The sequence below is a fragment of the Ailuropoda melanoleuca genome, chromosome 11, assembly GCF_002007445.2.
Source record: "Ailuropoda melanoleuca isolate Jingjing chromosome 11, ASM200744v2, whole genome shotgun sequence".
Classification (NCBI taxonomy): Eukaryota; Metazoa; Chordata; class Mammalia; order Carnivora; family Ursidae; genus Ailuropoda; species Ailuropoda melanoleuca.
The window spans coordinates 29,600,781-29,621,290 of NC_048228.1; the positions used below are offsets into that span (position 1 = coordinate 29,600,781).

Genomic DNA, 20,510 nt, shown 5'->3' on the forward strand with positions numbered 1-20,510 from the left:
CACCTCATCGCTATATTTTTTTATTCTTATTTCCATTTACCTGGCCTAGAAATGCACTAGAAAAAGCACTGGAAAAAAACAAAGCAAAACAAAACATAAAAACAGTGCAGCCAAGCAAACGGTGCAGCTTTGCATTGGCTGATGGTTTGCCCTGTTCTGGAGAAGTCCTTACTTTCTGTTTCATGGACTGGTCATCCAGGAGAAGTTACAGATGGAAGAGAATTGAGAAGCTGTCAAAATCATCAGCTCCTTTTAAGGAGGGTTCATAGCATCCCTTACGAGATGAATTTACAAAATGTCAGCTTTAACTATAGTTGATTTTTAACTATAATAAAAAGCCCATTTACACTATTTAAATTTTGAGGTATAGAAACTAGTTCCCCTAAAACAGATACTAAACACATCATTGATTTCAACAATGAATTAAAAAGAAGTGAGACTGATTTTACAAACTATGAGAAAAGTCAGCCTTAACTTCAGAGACACATGTTATGGGTAAAGGCTAAATCCAGACTCATTTAAAAAAAAAAGTGTAATGACAAGGTATTCATTACACATCTGTTGACAACTGTAATTATTTTGTTTGTTCAGTCATTTGCTTGTTATCAAAGATGTTCAAATACCAAATTTGTGAAAGTCACCCATATGGTCAAGAATAGGCATCTTACTTGAAATAATTAACATTTCTTTTTTAGGTAGAAGTTGGAGTAGAATTCTAGTGTGCAGAATTATTATTATTACTGCTTTCTTTTTATAAATATGAGCTAATATGCATTTGGCTTTTGATTAGATCATATGTCATTCTCACATTTGGCATTTTCTTTCGTATTATGCAGCCAGCTTTCATTTTCTTGAAAAAATTATGTTTTCACCACTGACTTCAAAAACTATTATTAAGGGTATAAAAATTGATGATTGTTTTACATAAAAACTTTTTTGGGAATGCAAAATAAGTAAGGCAATTGCACGTAAAGCATCAATTACAAGAAATTGTCCATAGATATAATAAAGAAAGATAGTCACAGTAATAGGGAAATGATCAATCAAGGTCTGAAGACATGGCCATTCATTCCATTCAATAGAGGAAAGGTAGTATGAGGTGGAACATTGTGTTTAACAATGCTAGGCATGAAGAATTCATGCTTAATATCTGAAGTATGTGGGAAAGTCAGATTTCACCTACTGACTGTAACATATATGGTAAGACCACAAATTTAGTATGATACTATACTAAATACACAGAACTGTATGTTCGACCAACCACCACTAACCCAGGCATTTAATAAATAGTTCTTCTGTTCCGTCACACGTAATACTAGTTAAGAGTTATGACTGATACCTGAAGCCTGCCATTAAGGGTTACCAAGAAACTAGGCAGCGTGGTAAAAAAAAAAAAAAAAAAGGGAGAGAGAGAGAGAGAAGAAAAAAAAACCTGTAATAACTCTAGTAGCCATATAGGTCTACAATGATGTGTCATAGACAAACTTCAAACTTCTTAACCACAGATTATGGTTGGAGAAAGGAGAGATTGTTTTCTCCCTTTCGCTGTGGTTGTGTTATATATCAGGTTTAGGAAAGCACTTTAAAGAAGAGGAGGAAAAGGTTCGTGAAAGAAGTGACTGTGTAGCTTTCAGATTATTCTGCCTACTCATTTTTCTAGCTCTGAGTTCAGAGCTAATGAGGAAATGCGAAGAAAAAGTGATGCAGGGCTATTTATTCCCTAGAGGTATATGCAGGAATCATATGGCCATCGCAACAATTTTAAGTGATGATGGAATTCACTTTTCTTTAGCCTTATCATTTTCCACAGACAAGCAGAGCTAATAATGTGTCCTTGAAAATGAAACTCTTGATTTCTTTGATAACAGACCTTAGATTTGAAGAAAAATGGACCAACATGCCTCAGTGTATTGGGAAAGAAATAAAGCATTTGCCCTCAATTTTCTGGAAAATACAACCATATTACTCAGGGTTCTCCAGAGAAACCTATATAGCTGTGTATAAGGATTTATTATAAGGAATTGGCTCATGCATTTTGAAAGCTGAGATGTCCCAAGATCTGCAGCCAGGAGACTGGAAGCCAAGAGACCCAGGAGAGCGAGTTGTGTAGTTCCAGTCCAAGGTCTGAGAACCAAGACAGCCAATGGTGCACGTTCCAGACTGAAAGCCAGCAGGCTTGAGACCCAGAAAAAGCCAATATTTCATCTTGAGTCCAAATGCAAGGGAAGACCAATGTCCCAGCTCAAGGCAATGAGGCAGGAGAGTTTGTTCTTTACTCCTTATTTCTTACTGAGGGAGAATCAGCCTATTTATTCTATTCAGGTCTTCCACTGATAGGATGGGAGCCATCCACGTTGGAGGGCAATCTGCTTTATTCAGTCTAATGATTCACATGTTAATATCATCCAAAAAATACATAGTCATGGACATATCCGGACTAATGCTTGGCCAAATATCTGGGAACCCCATGGCCAAGTCAAGTTGACACATAAATTTAATCATTGCAACCACATTCCCACAGTGATCTGCACAACTTGAGAACGGTCTCATTGTACCCATCTTCTTCATTTTTTTTAACTGTGTTTCACAGCCTCGATTGCATTGTAGACATTAATTTTGATGGAAAATTAGAAGCCAGAACAGACATTACAAGTCCTACCAAACCTGACCACTGGCCTCTGGAAAGGAGAACGCTCCAGCTGGGCATGTTCATTGGGCTCAACACCCTATGTAATGCTTGAGAATCAGTTGCTGACCTCTCGGAATTCATATAACGTAAGGCAGCAATCCTTCTATGCAAAAAGTTACTTATCTGAGTAGTCTAGCTTTGAATAACAGAATCTTGCCACAGTTGTTCAGGTAGAATCCGCTCAAGCTAGAAATAAACCTACAGCAAAGCAGTATCTAGAGGTTTATGGTTTGTTTGTTTTTTTAACTTGGTAATTTTATAGCGTTTAAAAGGTCAGTTGAGAATAAAAGGACTCAGTAATGGAAGACGTCAATATTGATGTGATAGGGTCTGCCATAAAATTTCGCTTAGGAAATTGTATAAATCTGGGTATAGCTAAATGGTTTCTTCTCTAGATCAGAAATCTGTGGAGTCCCCAAGAAATGCTTGTGCCTCTCTAGTCTACACGAAAGGTCATGAGAACTCAGAGTCTCAGCAGATTAGCTACCCAGCATTCACTTTAAGAACCAATACGTTTCAATGTTATTACTAATGGTGTGTGCCTTATAAACTCTACAATGTGCTTTATTTAATATATTAGGAATAATTCTCTCTGTCTTCTTGTGTGTATCTGCATGGTCTGGTTTGGCCCTATTGCAGGAAGGAGGTGCTTAGTCTGTCTTGATGGAAGAAGTTTGTCTTGATTGGCATTTAAATTGAAATAGACTATATTTTATGTAACCAAAATAAGAGGCATGAACTGGTACCTCATTCCTGCAGAAATGCAGCAGCAAGCAGCATAGTCATGTCCGACAGCACAGACGCCAGAGCCTGCGTTCAAATCCTGACTCTGCCACCTACTTGCTATGTGACTTTGGGCAAATCATTTAATCTCCCTGGGCTTCAGTTTCCACTCTGTAAAATGCAAATATTTACAATGCAGTAATTGAATAAGTTAGTATGTGTAAAACACTTAGAACAGTGCCTGAAAATAGGATCCCAAAAGGGTTTGAAGATAAAAATCCTATTTAATATTTTCATGTCCATATTTTGAAATGCTTACCCTCATATTCTCAGAAAGCATAACACTGACACAGTTACATATTATAAAGCGTTTCAGTGTTTTCAGGTCATATTATTCAAATTGTGAATTTAAGATAAGATGATGTTTCTATGTTAGGGAAAGGGTAAGAACACTCTAAACCTTCAGATAGCTGAGGAAAAAAATTCATTGTTTTCATTGATAATGATGCCGTTAATAAGTCAGACGAACTTAACTCACTTAACATCTGTTGGTTACCTGGTGAAATGAAAAGGGAAAAGAAAGACTTTTGAGTCCTACTTGGTTTATGTCTTACTTCCAAACCATAGTATTTCTCATGTTTAAAGCACAGGATTAAAATTATTTCAGAATAAGATGATTAACACAGTGCCTCATTCATTCTTTGTGTATTGTATACAGCTTTCTGGAAATTAATAAGTATTCATACTCAAATCACAAAAAATACATCCTTCTTCAACATATAATTGTACAAATTACGTAAAGTCAATAAATCTCCATTCACAATTATCACTGGGTTAGAAGATTCTGTTTCCCAAGGTTAGTCGCATTGATGATCCAAAGCAAAGTGAAAGAAATTTGAGATAAAACTCTTTTTTTTTTTTTTTTGCATTGTTTTAAGAGTACACCAAGGTCAGGGTGCCTGGGTAGCTTAGTTGGCTAAGCATCTGCCTTTGGCTCAGGTCATGATCTCAGGGTCCTGGGATGGAGCCCTGTGCCGGGCTTCCTGCTCGGTGGGGAGCCTGCTTCTCCCTCTCCCTCTGTCCCTACCCCTCACTTGTGGGCTTACTCTCTCTCAAATAAATTTAAAAAAAAAAAGTATACCAAGGTCGGAAAGGTAAGGCCTGATGAGAAGAGAGAACTTCCCTTTTGATACTTTGCCCATTATTTAGACAGGGCATGCCATTATAGGTGAAAATACATTCTAGCTATGACAAAATCTGGATTGAAAGGAACCTTGAGAAGAATCCAACATCTTAAAGCTAGAAGAGACTTCAGGGATCATATCAGCATATTCCCCTCCCAAAACACAGAATGGTACCAACCATACTCATAGCATTTAGTGTCCGCACCACTTACATGCCACTTACTTACAGAAGAAACCATTTTTTCTCTCATAATGAATACCTGGAGTAGACTGTGCTTCCTTTCCCTGAGTGTCAGGATGCTCAGAGTCAGTTCTTATAGGAACACCAGAAACTGTATTAGTGTTTGGTATTAACTCTTAGAAGGAACTTGCTTATTTCATCCATTTGCAGTGGTTCTGATTTCCTATTTCTATTGTATTCATCTTGTGATATATATCATTGCTTAAGATCCTCAGATCCTTTTCATTAAGAGTTAGCTCTTAAGTAAAATTCAATAAGCAATGACAGAGGCTCTCTTATTTTGATCCCTGACATATTATTTTGTCTTATTCTTTATTTCTTGTTTCACATCTCTCCACTTTGGGCTATGCTTCTCACCTCCCCTACTAGAATATAAGCTCCTTAAATGCAATAACTACCTCTTGTATTCCACTCTATTTCTTTCAATATCTCCTGTTGAACTGGAGTAGGTGTCTATTTTTTCTTATTGTAGAATGAATGAAAATATTAATGATACAATGTTCTTAAACATGTACCTGTCCAAATATGAAGATACAAAAGGTATGCTCATTAATTGATTTCATCTTTAACAGTAATCACTTCTGCCAAAAAGTTTGTTTATCCATAAAGCAAAGATTTATGAACCCCACTTCCAGACATTGTTCTAACATTTGGGAAACATCAGTGAGCAGAATATTACCCTTGTCTTCAAGTGTTTTAGTTAGAAGGTGGTCAATGTGATGAGAGAGAATGCACAGCAGTGTAGAAAGGAGGGCTCACGAGGTGAAGAAATATGGGGATCAGTTTGCTGGACTAAAAAAAGTGGTCAAGGTAAGCTTTCCTAAAAAGATTTGAGTAAATACGAGGAAGGAAGCAAAGCAATCCGTGAGAGAAGAGCACTCAGGCAGTGCAAGAACTTGAGGAGAGGCCCTGTGCGTTTCAGCACTAGCACTGACTAAGTGGGCCGGGAGATTTGCCAGGCACGTTGCCTAGGCTTTGGAGGGTTATCGCAAAGACTTTGGCTTTTTCCATAAGTGGAATGGAGAAACGTTGGGTGTTTTGAGCAAAGTAGTGACATGATTTGACTCATATTTTATAGATATAAATCTGAGAGACTGTCAGATGAAGCAAAAATACTTTGGAAATTTTCCAGGAGAAGGGATGATGTTAGGGTGGACCAGGGTAGTCACAGGTAGGTCTCATGAAGTCTCCAAATTCTGTATATATTTCGGAGGTGAAACCAACAGATATTCCTGCTGATCCTGCATGTGGGATGGGATATAAAAGATGAGGCAAAAATAGCTGTGAAGTGTTTGGCCTGAAAGATTGGAGGGAATGATTGCCAGATGGGAAGGCTGCAGATAAAGCGGAAGTTCAGGTTTGGACATGTTGAATTTAAGATGTTTATTATTTGCTGAGTCAGCATGTGGCTTTATGAATCTGGAGTTTAAGAATGAGATCTGGGCTGGAAATATAAATTTGGGGATCACTGGGATTGATGTTGTATTTAAGCCTTGAAATTGAATGAGATCATCAAAGAGATTAGTGTAGTTAGAGATGAGGACCAAATACTAAGCCCCATGACCCTCTAAGACTGTGAGTCAGAGAAAGAAAGCGGAACCAGCCAGAGACCAAGAAGAATAAGCCATGAGCAGTGCTCCTACTGGAAGCCACATGAAGAGATGGTGTCAAGGAAGAATGAATGATTTATTGTGTGAAATGCTGAAAAGTTATTTTTTAAAATAAGACATGAATCCATCAAATTGCAATTAAACACAAGTCCAAATTATTTACAAATCATGGGAAACAATCATTCAATTCAATTGAGTTTAGCCCCTCAGGTACTTAACTCTAAGTGTCCACATATTAGAAAGAAGTGTAGGCAATATACCAGAAATAAAAATAGAATATATAGCTTTATTTTCTTTTTCATATGGAATGTCTTATCCTCTACTGCCAATCACACTTTTCTCCCATTAATATCTATGAATCTTATATACCCTCCTCTAAGAGGGCAACAGGGACTCCTCTAGCCTGAGTCTTTCCTCAGAGGAGTTTCTGGTTCCCAGGAACAAGCCTGCCTTCATATCTTTGGTAGGCTTCGTCACTGGCTGGGAGCAGCCTGGGGGAGGCATGGCATCAGCAAGAACACAGTGATGAATTTCGGAAAGCAGGTGGGGAGGCTTGGTCAATTACACTGACTATAGTTGAAGTTTTCTGGCTTGTAAACCCCATTTAAATTACAACACAACAGGGGTGCCTGGGTGGCTTAGTCAGTTAAGCATCTGCCTTCAGCTCAAGTCATGATCCTGGGGTCCTGGGATCCAGCCCCATGTTGGGCTTCTTGCTCAGCGGGGAGCCTGCTTCTCCCTCTCCCTCTGCTGCTCCTCCTGCTTGTGTTCTCTCTCTGTCAAATAAATAGATAAAATCTTTAAAAAATTATGACACAATGTATCTGTGATTAAATAATCACTATAATCGCCAAAAGTCAGGGTTCCACAGTAAATTTATGTCCTCTAAGAGTGCTATATACTCCAGTTATTCTAATAACTGGTTAGAGAAAAGAAGCATCCAAAAACACGGAGGTGTCTGAATTGTCTATTGCATATATTTTTACACTAACAATTTTTGAAAAACTGGGACAAGTCGACTTTGGTTGAAGAGTACAACTCTTTAGAAGCCTAATCACAATATAATAAAAATATTATTAAATAATATAATAATAAAATATTATTATAAAATAACATAGTATAAATATATTAGTATCAAGTACTTTTCTAAGCCATTTGAATTTAATTTTACTCATTTAACTTTACAACACTGTGCCATAGAACTATTAAAATCACACTTGGACCTGTGGAAACTCAAGCACAAAGTGGTTAAGTGACTTGCCCAGCATTCTACAGGAAACAAGTGCTATGGTCTGATTTGATCCCACCTACTCTGACTTCAGAATCGTGCTCTTAACTACTCCACCATACTTCTCTTGAACCTCCCCTGCCAATGCTGTTTTAGCGCTAACGTAGCGTAATTGAGTCTCAACAAAATCGACAGAGACCCTCAGCTCTGAACACATCATGCATCCCTCTACATTAGTCACAGAAAGAGTTCCCTTAGGGCCACAATTTATGAATTAAGCCAAGAATAATAATTTCATCGATATAAGCACGTTAATAGTGTTTCTCAAACTGTGAGTTAATTTCCAAAAGTGGGTCATGACCAATATTGGAAAAATTAAATAAAAAACAATAGAAAACAAGATAACAGAAGGCATCACACATTATAGAGGTAAAGTGTGTGAGAGTGTGTGTGTGTATGTGTAGGTGTACCGGATTCAGAAATGATTTTTTAAAGATTTTTTTTTTTAATTTGACAGAGAGAGAGACACAGTTAGAAAGGAAGCACAAGCAGGGGGAGCGGGCGAGGGAGAAGCAGGCTTCCTGCTGAGCAGGGAGCCTGATGCGGGGCTGGGTCCCAGGACCCTGGGAACATGACCTGAGCTGAAGGCAGACACTTAGCGACTGAGCCACCCGGGCACCCCAGAAATGATTTTTTAAATATTTATGTATTTATTTGAGAGAGAGAGAATAAGAGCATGAGTAGGGGGAAGGGCAGAGGGAGAGGGAGAGAAAATCTGAAGCAGACTCACGACTGAGCGCTGAGCCCAACTCAGGGCTCGATCCCATGACCCATGAGATCACGACCGGAGCCGAAATCAAGAGTCAGACACTCAACTGACTGAGCCACCCGGGCGTCCCCAGAAATGATTTATTAATTGAAGGTTGCAGTTAAAAGAAAAAAAAATTGGGGGGGGGGCCTGGGTGGCTCAGTCATTAAGCATCTGCCTTAGGCTCAGGTCATGATCCCGGAGTTCTGGGATCCAGCCCCACATGGGCTCCGTGCTCAGTGGGGAGTCTGCTTCTCCCTCTCCCACTCCCCCTGCTTGTGTTCCCTTTCTCGCTGCCTCTCTCTCTGCCAAATAAATAAATAAAATCTTAAAATTTTTAAAGTCTTTGTCCAAGGAGCCAATAAATTCTTCTTTCAAGAAGGTTAACTCCGTTGCCAACCCTGTGGATCGTTCGTAATAACAGGTGGCCCTGCACAATCAACATGCGTTAAGTAAGAACATTTGGACTTTCATCTAAGCCACTGAGGTTCTATTCAGAATTGTAACCACTTAGCTTGTCTATGAGCAGGTAGTGAGATAGGATGTGGAGTCTTGAAAATTAACCCTTGGGAAATCCCAGGGGGATTAATTGCCATTGGAAATTTCATCAGCCACCTTGGTCTCTACCAACACAATCAAAAGAGCAACATTCTCACTAAAACACTTGACACAGGAAAAAGCAACTAAAAGTACCAAGGTTTCAGCTAGTTCCCACTCTTTCATTTAATATTTCTTTTTCTGCCTGTTTAGTGCACTAGCCTGACATTTTTCTTTGTTCTTATGGGCATATATCTAGCTTCCTCCCACAGATTTCTTGCATGGCAAGAACAGTACAGACTCTAAACATTATTCTTCCCCCACAGATGTCAAAAATGCATGAGCATGCAGTGCGTGCTGGGCTGTGGGTGGCAGAGGGAAAGATCCAAGGCAGTCACAGGCAATATCAATTTCTTTGATGCAATTATACATGTCCTCCATACTCCTAAGGGGGCCATAATTATAAGAGATGCCTCTTGCTTCGGCCAAGCAGCCAGCTCCATTTCACTGCAGACCCACCGCAGTCAGAGCTCCATGTGGAGTTTGGTGGGAGTTACGGCCTTCACACTACAGGAACTTAAACTTGAGCAGTGAGACAAGGCAAACAGGTATGATCAAAGAAAATCATTTTAAACTACATTCTTTGGAAAATAATTCTTTTTCAAAATCATTCTAAATACAAACTGTGTTTTATCCCAAATTCACAAGAACAAATACTATAAGCTTATAAAGCATTTACATATTGGTATTTCCTTGCAACTTGTTGAGATTAGTGGATGTTGAATAATGCATTTTTATTTATAACTTTTGTTTCAGTCCTTCTGATGGAAATGGCAGATGTTGACTTAAGCAAACAAATTAATAATAATAATAATAAACTTAAAATTAACAATTTCTTTGGAAGAAAAGAGCATGAAACAGTGGTGGAAATGCAACCAAGCCACAGTTATTCTAGACAACACACATAAACGTAGACTACTACTGAGCTTTAAAGATGAAAATGAAGGAATCTTCCCTGATATCTTCCCCAATCCTTCTAACCAAAGCCTCAGTTGCAATCTTTTCTTCAACCACTAAGAAACAGGATAAAATCTGAAGTCCTGTGCATTAATGTCTATTTTAAATATGGGTGTTAGGAAAGAAAATCTCTATTTCCCCAAGTTGTAATATCCGAAATGTGACTACTGCTTTTGAATAGATTTGCATCCCACAAGAGTTTCATGCAGCAGGTGATACAGACGGCAGCCTAGGATAAGAGACTTAGTCCGTTTTCCTGGCCAGTTCCTAAGATGTGATACTGACATCCAGGTTTTGTGGTTCCAAATTTATTCATCTTTACAGCAGGAACAGAGGAACGTATGATTCAGCGTAGGACTGTGTGTATCCTCTGATTCAACAATAAACAGTTTTCACAGGTCTTCAGAAATGCAAACTGTTAAAATCTGCAAAGCAATTCAGCGAGAAGAATTAATACCCTCATCTGACTGGATTTGTGATTTCCCTACAGTTAGCCCTCTATATTCAGATGCGTCATCTCCTCATACCAGTACATTAACCTCAATCTCAGTGACACCGCCAGGAAACAACTCCCAGTTTCAAGGTATGACTTCTGTGTGCATGAGAGTGGACATGTGCTTTACTTGATCCCTTCTCACCAAGAAAATTCTACAAATCTTTTTTCAACAGCTTTATCGAGGTATGATTGAAATAGAAAACAAAACTGCACATCGGCGCTAAAGCGGGGACACAAGGAAACTTTGAATGTGATAGATAGATGTCTTACCTTGATTGTGGTGATAGTTTTACAGGTGAAGGCATTTGTCCACACTCATCAAACTGTGTACATTAACTCCCTACCAATCTGGATTTAAAAAACAGAGCTTTTTTTAAGAATGAGAGAGGTTTTACTTCCACTTGAAGCATCACACCTAGAGATCACAGAGGCTTACTTAAATGGGAGTGGGGGGTAGGACAGTGAGGATTGGCATACATTAACCAAAGTGACTTATTGTTTTTCTTTCTTAAAATAATAGGTACTGAGGATGCAAAAAATGCAAGCTCTTCTTCCGCCAGCCCCTCTTACTCCGGTGAGTAACAGACATATCTTCTTTCATGGCGACAAATATGCAAAATGTTTGAATGTGGCTGATAACAGAGAGGATTCGATTGTAGACAGCCTTTTATCAACTTTACTGAACCTGCAATTTCATCATAATCCTACAATCCTAGCCTTCAAAGAAATGCTCCATTTTTGCAGAAACGTACATATCATATACCATATATGTGTATTCTACGACTGAACAGAAAAAATCCACTCATTTCCCTAGAAATTAAGAATTTTTGAGTTTTTTAGGAAGCCAACCTCATGACTAGAGCAGTTCCAGTATGGGATCTCTCTATATATATCCCAGTAACATTATTATAAAGTAGTCAAGAATATAATATGTGAATGTAGGTCTGACTATAGTCTAGAAGACATTGTCGGCTTCTCCAGTTTTCCATCCCTCACTTCTCCAGTCTCGAAGAAGGTGAGGAAACCAGCTCCCTTAAGCTTGGAACTTTATTTCAAAAGGCTGCAAGACTGACATCAAGTGGATATGTCAGAAATGACAACTGGAGTAAAACATTTGAATCAGATAAATCTTCTTTGCCGAAAATATAGTTATGTTTAATTAAGTGATGTTTAAAGAAGGAAGGATGCATGCCTGCTTTTGCTCCTTAAACTCCGTACTGTTAAATTCAATAGCCACTCTAATTAACAATGTCTTCAATACTTTTTAGGTATTATTTTGCCAGTGGTGATTGCTTTGATTGTAGTGACACTTTCTGCATTCGTTCTTGTGGGTTTGTATCGAATGTGCTGGAAGACAGACCCAGGTAGGTTAACAGGGTTTTGCTCCATTTTGTTTTCCAAAAGGCGAATATATGTTCAGTCTAAACTTGAATTTAAACTCTTACGGGGAGAGGAGGCTTACAGAAAGAAATAGAATGCCCTATTGCTTGATCACGGAAATAGAGAGGAAGGGGCAGGGAAATCCATTGAACGCTGATGAATGTAAGGAGTGAGGATTACCTGCGAGTGGCAGAGATTATCAAATATGGACAGATTCTTTTTAGTGAAATAACCCCAGTTTTGTGACTGGTCAGGGGATTATGGTAGTAACGAAGGCATAAAGCCACAGACCTTATCTGTAGTGAAGAATTTTTTCACTTCCATGTGACAGAGGATAGAGATAAGCATTGCTAGGACTTTAGCTGAGGGGCCCAGTCTCAGGAAGAGCGTTCTGTGACTTATGCCCTCCTGGGAGGCACAGCTTCCTTCCAATGGAGGTGTCTTCTGTGACTGTGTGTTCTGCTAATTGATTCAGCTCCTCAGGATTGAACATGATTGCAATTTTTAGTGGGCTTTTAGCTTGACAATTCTTTTTTATCCTCCTTAATCTCTCCAATGGCATTTGAAGTCTGTCCTCTTTTCTTTAAAATAGCACTGCTACTCTCAACGATAGAGAACAAACTGAGAGATGGTGGAGGGGAGGTGGGTGAAATGGGGGATGGGGATTAAGGAGGGCACTTGTGATGAAGCATCCGGTGATGTATAGAAGTGATGAATCTCTAAATTCTACTCCTGAAACTAAAATTAATTAATTATTAATTAATTAGCTAATTAATTGATTAAGTAGCCCTGCTCTCTTTTACATCCTCACCCTGTTTTTCTTTTTTTTTTCTTTTTGCTGTTTTAGCTTCTCCCTCCTCTTAAATATTTATGGTTTCCATAATGGCATTATATTTTCATTCTTTTTTAAATAAATTTTTTATTTTATTTATTTTTTTTTAAAGATTTTATTTATTTATTTGACAGAGATAGAGACAGCCAGTGAGAGAGGGAACACAAGCAGGGGAGGGGGAGAGGAAGAAGCAGGCTCACAGCAGAGGAGCCTGACGTGGGGCTCGATCCCATAACGCCGGGATCACGCCCTGAGCCGAAGGCAGACGCTTAATCGCTGTGCCACCCAGGCGCCCCTAAATTTTTTATTTTAAAGTAGACTGAGATTTACTGAAAAGTGACAGGGATGGTTATAGAGTTCCCATACACCAAACACCCTGTTCCCCTTATTATTAATATCTTACAGTAGTATTGCAATATCTGTCACAATTAATTAACCCATATTGATGCATTGTTATTCGTTAAATCCCTACTTTATTCAGATTTCCTACAGTCTTCATTCAGTCTTTTTTCTATCCCAGACACTTGAGCTTCTCTCGAACCCCCTTCAGTTCCCATGGCTTGGCACTCCCCTCTGTTGTCTTAAACATCGACCTATCTTTCCATTCCAGACCCGAGCCCTGGTTGTGCAATGTAGTGTCATGTCCCCATGCTTTCATCCATGCTATTCCCTTGCCTAGAACACCTCGTTCACTGCTTAACTTTTATAACATACCCAATCTCCAATCTATTCATGAAAGATCTAGCTCAAACAGCAACTGAGAGTATAGTATGTCTCTATAACACACCATCTCCTTAAGAAGAATAGTGTTTTCTTACTTGTAATTGCGCAGAATTCTGTGGTATTATTCATCATGTGACCATACAGTTACTTCTGTATGTGCCCACTGCCATTGCAAGATGCGTCTTCGTTCTGTTGGGGCTGCTATCACAAAAATATCATGGGCAGGGTGGCTTCAACGACAAGCATTTCTCGCAGTCCTGGAGGCTGAGAAGTTTAATCAAGACGTCCTCAGACCTGAGGAACGACAAGGGCCCTCTTCCTGCTTTCTATACAGCAACCCTCTCACCATGTCTTCACATGGCAGAGGGGACAGGAGACTCTCTGCAGGCCTCTTTTATAAGGGCTCTAATCCCATTCATGAGGACTCCATCCTCGTGACTTAATGACCTTCCAAATATTCCACCTCCTAACATGGTCCCGTTGGGCATTAAGATTTAACAGATGAATTTTAGGAGGACGCGAGCAGTCCACAACATCAGGCAAGCCCTCCACGTCACACACCCCATAGCGTCCACATTGCATTATGCATAATATACAGCAGAACCTTATCAGATGCTTGTCAGAATAAATTTTTAAATTTTCAGTAAAAGAGAACCTTCCCTTTCCTCACTTCAATTCTAAATATTTCACTAGCAAGAATATCACCTAAGTCTCATATACTGTTAAGTAAAAATTGATTATTTTTATCTTTATTTTTTAAATATTTGTTTATTTGAAAGAGAGAGAGTACGAGCAGGAGGGGCAGAGGGGGAGAGAATCTCAAGCAGACTCCGCACTGAGTGTGAAACCTGTCATGGGGCTCGTTCTCACAACCCTAAGGTCACGACCTGAGCCAAAACCAAGAGTCGGATGCTTAACAGACTGCACCACCCAGGCGCTCCAAAACTGATTATTTTTATAGATATGCAAGCCACACTCTTCTTCAGCCCATGAACAACGTACCCCAGGATACTAAGGGATGCTGTTCCTGCGGCCAATCCCTGACCATGCACCGCACAGAGAGTTCAGGGCACAAGGATGACAGTACAAGGCAAAGTTACACGAAAAGTCAGTAGTGTTCATTTTAGTTCTTGTTGGAAAATAAGCAAAAAACAAATAAATGCTTTTCCCTTTGGGAGTTAGTGAATAAACTTCTTAATAATGTCTGAAATATGTTTCCTAAGTCAATTTCCAGAGGGGAAATAGCAATTTTATAGATCAGTTTAATTTCTCTAAGTTTCTAAACCACCAATCCTACCTTTTATGGGAAATCGACCATCCCAGTTAAAGCCTGTGGGTGTTGAGTATGTAGGATAGGTAAAAAATTAATGTGCTAAATCCATTTGTAAAAATACCCTGTACTGAAACACTGTTTTGCATAAGAAGATTGCAAATATGTTATTTGAAAAGTTGACATTTTCTATTAAAGAAGATGAATTGGATGAATTGGATCATTCAGGGAAACAAATGTATAAAATTCCTACAGCTATGGAGAGTTATTGTGGAGGCATATAATACTTTATAACAGAGTTCAGCAATTGTACAATTAGCCAAATCTCTTTGGTTATTTTGGTTATTGTTAACTTTGCTTTCCAAACAGAATTTGACAGCACTGTTATTAAATGAGCACCATTAGACACCCACAGTTAACCTCTCTTCAAGTATGTGGGTAAGACTCATCAGGTTCAGAAAATCTGTAAGCCCTCTCTGCTCTGTGGAAGACAACGTGAACCAAAGATTTTTGTATGAAATGAAGCTTGTCCAGATAACGTTGACAGTAGTCTGAGCTTTAACCCAAGGAAGAACAGCACAGATGCAGAAGATAGTCTGTTGGTATGCATAAACCTGCTAATGAACCTGTATTACAGTAGTCTACGGAAAAATATTAAAACAGGCATGCTGGGGCGCCGGGGGGGCTCCGTTGTTAAGTGTCTGCCTTTGGCTCAGGGCGTGATCCCAGAGTCCTGGGATCAAGCCCCACATCGGGCTCCCTGCTCTGCTGGGAGCCTGCTTCTTCCACTCCCACTCCCCCTGCTTGTGTTCCCTCTCTCACTGCCTGTCTCTCTCTCTGTCAAATAAATAAATAAAATCTTTAAAAAAAATAAAGAAATAAAATAAATAAATCAAACAGGCATGCAAAAAAGTATCAACTCATTCTGAAATAGAGTTTTAAGCATGACAAGTGATATCATACATAATGCTTAAAGTAGGAATAAAACAATGCTGTTAAAATCCTACTGATGTTGGGAAGACAACTTAGATGGAGTTGGTGAACAGCATACGGGCGCCATGAGTTAAATACTAGGGATTAAGAGTCATGATGGTGTCTCTAAGCCAAAGTGACAGATACAGAATTAGCCAAAACATTAGTGGAAATCAAGCTCTTTATAAAAGAACGATGGTCACCACCAGGAGAATCATATACAAAGGGCACATCCCAATGACAAGGGCTACATTAGAGGTGAAAGGAAATCCGAGAGACAGAAGCTGAGTAGCGATGGAATAAAACCACAGCAAAATCAGGAACAAAACAGGGGGACCTGAAGCAGCTACATTAGTTCGCCTGATGTGCCCCAGATGAATGATGCAAGGTTTGACCACCAGCATATCCTCCCTAGTGTCCAAGGCTTTGTGCAGAATGAATCATTCCGAATTCTCACTCTGCACCCCAGATGTCTCTACCAGACCCTGGTGGAGCAGCCCAGCAAAACGAACAGAAGCTTAGTTACAGTGAGTAGCCTCAGTGACATTTTGCAGAGCACTTTTGAGAGGCCGGATCAGGGGACTCCAGATGCCAGTCGAAGCAATGTCTATATTGTCGTTCACCACAAATGGAGTGATTTGTGTCTCCAGAAAGAGCTGTGTATAAAGGAGAGCCAAAAATTCAATTCTCTGGTATAAAAAGGTAATTTGATACTTTGAGGAAATTTTTTTTCAGAGATACTGAAATAAACTGAGACATTTTCTGGTGTCTGTGGGATGTGCGATAATGGATAGTAGTTTCACATAGCAATATGAAACTATAAGATTAAAATTATTCCAGAACTAAATTCAGTGGAGTTGGCCTACTTAGGACTATCCCATGAATGTATCCATCATACCCAAGGTGTAATAGGAACCGTATCTGAGAAAAAGGCCAGTGGGGCTGCAGGGGAGATAAGAAAGTTACAACATGGCTTTATAAACATCTCTGCACAGAAAGTAGCAGGGGTCTTGGGGTTGTGTGTATTTGTTTGTTTTCATAGCCAAGCTTCTCACAGCTCTAATAACTATTCTCTCCCCCCCTAGGCACACCGGAAAATGGAAATGACCAGTAAGTAGCCACATCACTTTTTTTTTTCCCCCAGAAGTTCTGACCCTACCATTTATATAGGGAAAAAACAAAAACAAAAACAAACCCCCAAAACATTAATCTTCTATTTAGACTCTTTTTGGTTTACATTTTAAAAGAATCTCTGTAAAAAGTACAAGAAACAGGGTTTGGCTGTTTGTCAGAACTCTGTCTGAATCAACAGAGAAATTCCAACAACTGGAAGGGAAGATTGTTCTTAAGCTTGAATAAGGTAGTAAAATGGGAAATCAAATGATGAAATGCAGGGGTGCGTGGACGGCTTAGTTGGTTAAGCCTCCGACTCTTGATTTCAGCTCAGGTCAGGATCTCAGGGTCCAGAGATAAAGCCCTGTGGGCTCCGCACTCAACAAGGAGTCTGCTTGGGATTCTCTCTCCCTCTCCCTCTGCCCCTACTCCTGCTTGTGTGCATGCTCTCTCTGTCTTTCTCTAAAATAAATAAAAATAAAAATAAAGATGAAATGCAAAGATAGAAGAATGAATATATATAACTATAAGGAAAAATCTCATAGAAAACATACCTAGAGTTTTAAAATAGTTTTCCCAGTGAAATTTTCAGTATGTTTATCACAGTTAGGGAATAATCATGCCTGTACCTTGAGACGGCTCTAAGTGACTTTATCTTAGTGACAGTAGATGGTTATTCTATTTTGACATATTAAAACAAAACAAAACAAAACAAAACAAAAAAACAGTTGTTACCAATCCGGCCAGCTGTTACAAACAAGGTTCTATAAAGAGACAAATTGTTTTAATGTCAAAAACAAGTTTTGTAATTAAGGCTTCTTTGTTGACCCGAATTTGCAGCCTCCCTTCATGTAGCTGTTTTTGTATGTTTGTCAAATTGTGGACTTTAAAAATAATATCCCTAGATCACTTATCCTTCTTTATTAGAAATACTGTCTCTTGAGATGTCCAAGGAAAGTAACCTGGGTTTGAAACTGTTTAGAATCTCAGAAAGATAGGTGGGAACTCCTGGTTAGAATAAGTCAGACCCATGGGGCGCCTGGGTGGCTCAGTCGTTAAGTGTCTGCCTTCGGCTCAGGGCGTGATCCCGGTGTTCTGGGATCGAGCCCCACGTCGGGCTCTTCTGCTGGGAGCCTGCTTCTTCCTCTCCCACTCCCCCTGCTTGTGTTCCCTCTCTCACTGGCTGTGTCTCTCTCTGTCGAATGAATAAATAAAATCTTTAAAAAAAAAAAAAAAAGACTAGGTCAGACCCTGCACTGCTGTAGCCAGGGCCTCATGAAAAGGGATGTCCCCAAAACGTAGCATGAGCCCAAAAAGGCTTGGAAACATCCCTATGTCTTCCCTTTCATAATTCAGGACTGGAGACCTGTGCGTTATGGACCTTACGAGCAGTGTTTCACACGACCCGTTTTCGTGTTTGATTTCTCTATCATTGTTTAACAGTGCGGCAGACATTTATCGGCTTGATTCTAGAAGTAGAAAGCTATAAAAGTATACATATGTCTGTATGTAAAAAGACACAGGTTTTGCCATAGAAACACACACACACACATATATATGGCATATATACACATATATATGCTTGCGTATCTTCTTCATTCTGTTTATATCATGTATACTCTCTTTCACAGACATACAATGCTAATTACTGTGGTGTTGACTTATGTTTTCTGTTCCAAACAGACCTCAGTCCGATAAAGAGAGTGTGAAGCTTCTCACTGTTAAGACAATTTCTCACGAGTCTGGTAAGCTCCCAGATTGTTGATTAGCTGAAAATGGTTATTTCAAAATCTAACTTGGATTTTGTTCAGGTGAAACACAACCAAAAAGCATAATTTCTCTACAAACAGACAATTAGTAACTCCCCCACAATGCAGGAAAAGTATACGGAAAAGATGAGTCCTAGAAATACTGTTTTTGGTAAAATCGTTGGACTATTATACTTTTAAAGGTTGCTTTTTATAGTATGAATGTGTTCCAAGAAAGGGGTGGTGACTCGAGACATTTTCTACTCTGCGGTAGTAGCAGAAAGAACATTAAATGTATTACATGGTTTTTATTATTGCTGTTGCTTTGTTTCATTTTTGGTAACGACTGTCTATAGTCAACTGGAACCAGGATTCATTAGGTAAAATGTAAATCCTATTTTGTATCATTTCATATAATTTTAATTGAGCTTTCCAATGAGGAGAAAACACAATCTCCCATTGATCAAATTTACATTTCTTTTTTCCAATTTCCTAGGTTTTAAAATTGGATTTGAAAAGTATAAGTTTTTCAAAATATAGGTGTGATTTGCATGAATTATTGAGTAATGAAAAATGAATGCTAAGTAACTTTTAAAAATGAAAAAGCACAGATTTTGTTCTTGTTCTGAGTAGACCAAAGATTTAAAACCTCAATATTACAAAACATATATAAAAAATAATTATTAGCCCTACAAAGCAATCCAAGTGGCTCTAATTTAAATATCAAGTTACATGACTACATTTACAATATTAGGTCCCCCATTTTACCTGTACAAAATAATCACAGAATACAGGTATTTTGTCAGGTGAAAGCTATGGAATAATGAGCTCCATCATATATATGTAGCAAAAACAATTTTGTCAAACAAAAAGCAATCAATATGGTCCCAATTCAAGAGTGAGGTACCAAAGGCTGAATGTGGCCCCAACTTCAGGTGGGAAATTCTAATGAGAACAAACTACAACATATAGACAGAAGCCTTGAAAACTGAGGGTACCCAGAATCCTCAGACACATTTCCAGACCCATCATGGGAGTCATTTTCTCTTATGAGAGACATTCTTCATTCTTGTATCTCTTCTGCTCTTCAATGCACACATTTCCTTTATTCCCACACAGTTCTCTTAGAGGTAACTATCTGAATGGGCAAAGGAGTAACATTCATTCATAGGATAATTGGAAACCACTTACAGGTTTCCCCTGGTTATTCACCAGTCTTGACTGAGTTGCCAAGCCTATTTTACCAGGTCAGGGAAGAGCGGCCTACATATGAACCAGTCTTAAGTAAGGATCCTGAATGTGACCACACCATTTACCAAGAAAAGTTCTCAGGATCTGCCTGTGGCTTTCAAGAAAGCATCACAATAATTTCACACACTGTCATTACTCCTGTGGGTATTTAACAAAACACTCTGCAGCCTCAGGGCTCTCCTAGCTATGGGAGACCCCAGCTCCGTGTAGGAGCCTCTGGCTATGTTTGCGAGGAGAGGCCTGGGATCAGGATAACCTGCCCTACCCCCCATTTCTACCATGGAAATGACAACTGACACCAGAATTGAAGGTTGAGGGTGGGAAAATTCCAGAGAACCTTGTTTTTTGGTTGCAAATTTAATATCTGAGTCTTCTTTAAGGCCCAGGGAAAAGTCGACACAAACTGGCTTCTCCCACTCCCATAATCATTGAGGTAACAAGGGAAGTAGACTACGGGGGGATAGTTAAGAAGACCCTTAACTCTCTAAGATTCCTTTTCATCATAAGTAAATTTTCAAGTCACAGGTCTAAGGAGGAAATATCATCATGGAAGTAATAAAATCTATTCTCTGGTCTTTTTATTTCTGCCAACCTTAATTTAGGAATCATACCTCTTTTAATGAAATAACCTCTCCGTGGTCAACCTAGCTGATTACCATGGAAGATATTTGGTGATAGAGCAAAACTG

The 20,510-nt window shown here is 39.1% G+C and overlaps 1 protein-coding gene across 2 annotated transcripts in view; it reads left to right on the top strand.

Annotated features, from left to right (window-relative positions):
- EMCN (endomucin) overlaps positions 1-20,510 on the top strand; it is a 95,653-nt gene that overhangs the window by 63,658 nt on the left and 11,485 nt on the right. For both annotated transcript variants that reach the window (XM_002916488.4, XM_019796682.2), the window contains exons 6-10: positions 10,528-10,620; positions 11,054-11,107; positions 11,802-11,897; positions 16,796-16,820; positions 18,507-18,568. In XM_002916488.4, the coding sequence (XP_002916534.2) occupies positions 10,528-10,620; positions 11,054-11,107; positions 11,802-11,897; positions 16,796-16,820; positions 18,507-18,568 (330 nt within the window). The remainder of the gene's footprint in view (positions 1-10,527; positions 10,621-11,053; positions 11,108-11,801; positions 11,898-16,795; positions 16,821-18,506; positions 18,569-20,510) is intronic.